This window comes from Myotis lucifugus, unplaced genomic scaffold (assembly GCF_000147115.1).
Source record: "Myotis lucifugus unplaced genomic scaffold, Myoluc2.0 scaffold_437, whole genome shotgun sequence".
NCBI lineage: Eukaryota > Metazoa > Chordata > Mammalia > Chiroptera > Vespertilionidae > Myotis > Myotis lucifugus.
In genome coordinates this window covers 232068-237148 of record NW_005871485.1, presented here as the reverse complement: position 1 = coordinate 237148, position 5081 = coordinate 232068, and the positions used below count along the sequence as shown (strand labels likewise).

At 55.2% G+C, this 5081-nt stretch overlaps 1 protein-coding gene across 3 annotated transcripts in view; it reads left to right on the top strand.

Moving 5' to 3' along the window:
- Nucleotides 1-2442: 2442 nt before the first annotated feature.
- The window catches only part of GDPD5 (glycerophosphodiester phosphodiesterase domain containing 5), a 42052-nt gene continuing 39413 nt past the window's right edge, over nt 2443-5081 (top strand). For all 3 annotated transcript variants that reach the window (XM_023744224.1, XM_023744225.1, XM_006102879.3), the window contains exon 1: nt 2443-2619. In XM_023744224.1, coding sequence (XP_023599992.1) covers nt 2503-2619 — 117 coding nt within the window. In that variant the 5' untranslated portion in view covers nt 2443-2502. The remainder of the gene's footprint in view (nt 2620-5081) is intronic.

The window sequence follows — 5081 nt, the reverse complement described above, 5'->3', positions numbered from 1 at the left end:
TGGGCCATATGGACGCGGTCGTAACTCCTCGGGCTCTGCAGTTACAATTAAAGCTGCCATAACAATACACAAACGAACGAGCCTGGCTGCCTCCCATGAAACGTTATTTATGGATCCACTGAAATGTGACTCTCCTATCATTTTCATGTGCCACAAATGTGTTCTTGTTTGATTTTTTTTCTCTTCTCAATCCTTTAAAAATGTAAAAACCATTCTTAGCTCGTGGGCTATACAGAAATAGTTGCCTATCTATGGCCATACCACTTTGAACGCACCCGATCTCGCCTGACCTTGGAAGCTAAGCAGGGACGGGCCTGATTAGTGCTTGGATGGGAGACAAAAATAGATGGCTGGCCAGATACGGCCCCTGAGTTACCTTTTGCCAACCCCTGGGTGAGAGCAAGGCCCCTCCTGGAGCCAGACTGCCTGGCTCTGCCGTGTCACCTACGGCAAATAGCTAAACCCTTCTGTGCTCCGTATTCCTCATCTGTGCAAGGGAGATGGTAATGATAGTACTTTGAGATATGAAATGGTGCCGCCGCTTGCAGAAGCAGCTTTTGGCGGTTCTTCAAAAGGTTAAACCATATGACCCAGCAATTCCATCCCAAAGTACTGACTCAAGAGAAATGAAAACATATGTTCACACAGAAACCTGCTCACAGCGGTGTTGTTCGTGACAACCACAAAGCAGTAACAACCCAAATGCCCATCAGCTGGCGAGTGGGTGAGATGGTATATCTGTACGATTGGATATTCTTCAGCTGCAAAAAGGAATGCACTGATCGATGCTACAGCATGGATGACCCTTAAAAACATGGTGCTAAGCGAAAGAAACCAGTCACCAATGGCCACATATTGTGTGATTACATTTAGATGAAGTGCCCAGACCAGGCACATAAATAGAGACAGAAGGTAGATGAGTGATTGTCAGGGTTTGAGGGGTGGGAATGGGGTTGATGGGGGGTGGACGGGGTGAGTATGGAGTTTTTGCTGAAATGATGGAAATACTTTGGAATTAGTCACAACTCCGTGACTATCCTAAAAGCCGAAAACGCTCAATACTGAATTGTACACTTTAAAGGGGTGAATTTTATGGTGTGTGAATTATAGCTCAATACAAAAATAATGATAACACTTACGCCAGAGGTTGCTGTTCAAGTTAGGATACGGACAGCACTTGGACTGGTGCCTGGAGCCTAGTGTGGGCCTGCTCGTGCCCCTCGCCGGTCCTGTGAGGGCCCTGAGGGGTCACTGCGTCTGTCCTGTCCACATGGTCTCCAGAGCCCTGGACAGGGTCTGGTGCAAAGCAAATGGCTCCAGTGTCTAGAATCCACAGACCACGAGCTGAGTCCTGGCTCCTTGGGTAAAACGTTTGCTGCTCTGAGCCCCACGCTCCTCATCGCTAAAATGGGACCATGATAACAGGGGTGTTGAGGGTCGGATGATGCCTGACATCAGGGTGTGTGAGGTGCCCCAGCCAATGGCCACTGGCTACACTGAGCCCCAGCTGGTATCTCCAGGGCACCAAGCAGGGCCGGGGCAGTTGCTCCTGGTGGCAGCAACTCAACCCACTAGGCACATCCCATAGTTCTACCCACGAGCCCTGCTGGGCTGGGTCTCCCTGGGCCTGAAGGATTGAACTCGTCAGGCTCCAGATTCCCAGATTGGCCGCACCCAGCTGTGTGACCGCAGGCCAGGCGCTGACCCCTTCTCTTCTGAGCCTCAGTTTGTTCAATTGTCAAATGGGTTTGGGACACACAGTACCTTCCACTTGAGACAGTGAGATGGTTATAAAGTGTTCGCACAGGGCCTGGAATATTTTAAATGCTCAGTACATGTCAGCTTTTATGATAATTTTTTATTTATTTTTTATGATAATTTATTTCAAAATATTTATTTGGAAAGTTCTGTGTGCTAGGCTCTGTTCCAGTTACTGGGCATATAGCAGAGAATAAAGCAGACAAAATCCTTGCCTTTATGAAACGTACATCATAGTGGGATAGGCAGATGAGAAACAAAAAAAGTAAATTACGATTGAGAAAATAAAGCTAAAAATGGCTGAGCGGTAGGGGAAGGGGTTGCAGTTTTACGGAAGATGACCTGGGATGTCTGGTTGAGACAGATATTTGAGCAAAGACCTGAGGGGAGGAGGGGAAGGAGGGAACCATGCGGGTACTTAAGGGAAGAGCCTTCCGGGCAGAGGAGGCAGTAGCAGTGTGCTGGCTGGTGTGGCTGAGCGGGGGACTAGATCAGGGGAGGGTGGCAGGTGGCCGTCCTGGGAGACCTGCAGGGTGGGCCTCGGACTCCAGGTGGGCCTGGGACCCACTGCAGGGATTTGTGCGGAGCTGACCCACCCTGACCTCGGCTACCATGACCTTTGCTGTGTCTAGGGCTGACTCCTCACCCCTCCCCTGCCTCACAGCCTTGTGCTTTCTCCCACAGAACCAGCCTGGGGCCCCCATGGGCTCCTGAGGGCCGGGCACCAGGGCCTCGGGCACGAGCATGGTAAGACACCAGCCCCTGCAGTACTACGAGCCCCAGCTGTGCCTCTCCTGCCTCACGGGCATCTACGGCTGCCGCTGGAAACGCTACCAGCGCTCCCATGATGACACCACACCGGTGAGCCACACTGGGACGTGGGCAAAAGGACCCAGGGAGCCCCCGAGTTGCGGGGGGGGGGGGCGGGGGGGGAGTCGTGTCAGCTCTGTCAGGGCCCCTTCTGGGTTTCACTTCTCCTTCTGAAAATGCACCCATGGCAATTCTTGAATCTCTCTGACCAGGTGGGGAAGGCCATTCTGTTGTGGAAATACCCAGTTGTTAACTCTCTTCTGACAGCAGGGGGGCTGGTCTGCTCCTGAGGGCAGGGCAGGGGGAGTGCTCCAGGAGGGGTGCTCCAGGAGGAAGGGGTCACCCCAAGGTGAACAGAAGTTCTCGGCTTCTGGCAGATCCAGCCTGGCAGGCATGCCGGTGGGGGTGGCTGGAGGGGAGGGTGAGGAGGTGGGCCAGGCCATCGGGAGCCTGGGAGCTGGCAAGGCTGTGGCCTGGCACCAGGGCCCTGTCACCTGAGCCACGGGCCTGCCAGAGCTGGCAGCAGGTGCTCGGCCGGATAAGAAAGCCTCCTTCAGTGTTCCGCTCCCCAGCCAGGCTCCGGGCTGCGCTTCATCCCTGGGCGCTATCAGCCGGTGAATCTAGTTTCTTTTCTGAAGGAACCCAATTCCTTTAAGAAGGAATAGAGAGAGATAACTCATGTTTATCTAAGAGCTTTGCTGCCTGAAAAACAACTTTCTTCTTCCTTCCTTGTCTGAACAAAGAAGCCAGCTTCCCAAGTCAGATAGCCCGCAACAGGCGGGAGTGGCCAAGGGTCGGGGTGGCGGCTAAGGGCAGGGCAGGCCTCTCAGGGCTACCTGGATGGGGGGTGGGAGTTGCCCCCCCCCCCCGTCTCTTCTGCTTCTCTGCTTGTGACAGTGAGGGACGAAGTGCTAGATGAGTCAGGAGCCTGGGCTCATGGCTCCCACAGGGTGAGAAGCAGGTACCTGGTGGATACCTGGCCTGATTCATGGGCATGTCCCCACTCCCAGCAGAGAGGCAACATGGCAGCCTGAGGCAAAGGAGAGGAAGGGGCCTGCCCAAGTCACAGAGCAGGTCCTGCCTGCTGGGACCGCCTTTTCGTCTTGTGTGGACGTAGGGTCTCCCCGACAGTGGCGCAGACTGTGAGGTCAGGAGTCAGGCAGACCTCAAGCTCAAGTTGTGCCTCTTCTACTTGGACTGTCGATGTAGAAACGTCCGACCTGTAGAGAATTTTAATAGACTTTATCTGAGCCAAACTGACGACAGTGCTGGGAAGCACGGCCTCAGATTGCTCCGGAGAATGACAGTTCTGCGGTTTCTCTTATGCGTTTAGAATTCAGGAGGGAAGATTACATGAGGGTGGGAGACAGCAGGGCCGGCGTTGGACTCCAGGACCGTTAACAAGATCCTGGGCTCCCTTCAGGTTAGTTCCACTTCCCAGGGGTCTGCAAAAGGCATCGCAAGCAGTGTGTTAACCTAGATGCACGGAACCGACGGACAGGGCTTGCCGGAGGCAGAGATAAACCTTGTGCTAAAGAAGTTATGGGCCTGGGGTGTGACTGTTCACCATGTCCCGCCCAGTCAGGAATGTGTGATGAGATCACCCTGCGAGGTTACTGTCGGTTAGGTTTACGGCAGGGCCCCTCTGTTGTCCACAGTATGCGCTTGACTTTGAGCTTTCTCACCCATGAAATAGCACTCACACCTCTCAAGGACCTGCTGGGCGGACGGCATGCGATAGCAACATGAAGTGGCCAGCACGGTGCTAGCTGTGACTAGTCATGAAGACCAGAGATTCCCGAGGCCCACGCCCGGCCTCTCCACTCTGACTGGAGGAGGGGTAGGGTTAAGACTGTAGAATTCCTCGGCCACTCCGCCGTTCTCTGAGCTCCATTCTCCCCTCAGACTGGGGCCCGGCAGCCGGGCCTCCCCGGGTCGGGAAAGGCAGACGCGAGGGCAGCAGCGAGCTTCGCCTGTGTGTCTTGTGCCAGGCGCTGTGCTGAGCTCTCACCCGCCCGGGAGCTGGGTGGCACCGCCACCATTTCGCTAGGGGAAACAGAAGCCAGGTTGTCAGTGACTTGGCCCAGGTCATACCAGCGGGTAAAGGGCAGAGCTCAGGTGTGACCCCAGGCAGTGTAGGTGGAAAGCTCTTGGTGGGGGTGGGGAGACAGCTGAGGTGAAGGAAGGGAGCGAATGGCTGAGCTTCCACGCAGACAGTCCCTTGGCTGTGGCAGTAGGCCCTGGAGGAAGGTGTGTCTCCCAGAACACACCCCTGGGTGGGCACGGGCCAGCCGGTCCTAGGCTGTGGGGTCAGGAAGTGATGCGTCCTGGCTGTGGCCAGCACAGGGCCCAGAGTGGAGGAAGTGGGGCTGGGGCTGGTTTTGAGCTGACTGGGAGCCTACGTGGTGCAGGCTCTGCAAATACCAAGGTCTGGGGCCAGGTGTGGGGCAGAAGCAGGAAGGGTTGCAGGAAGTCACGAGCCAGCCAGTGGCTGGGAGAGGGGAGAGGGCTCT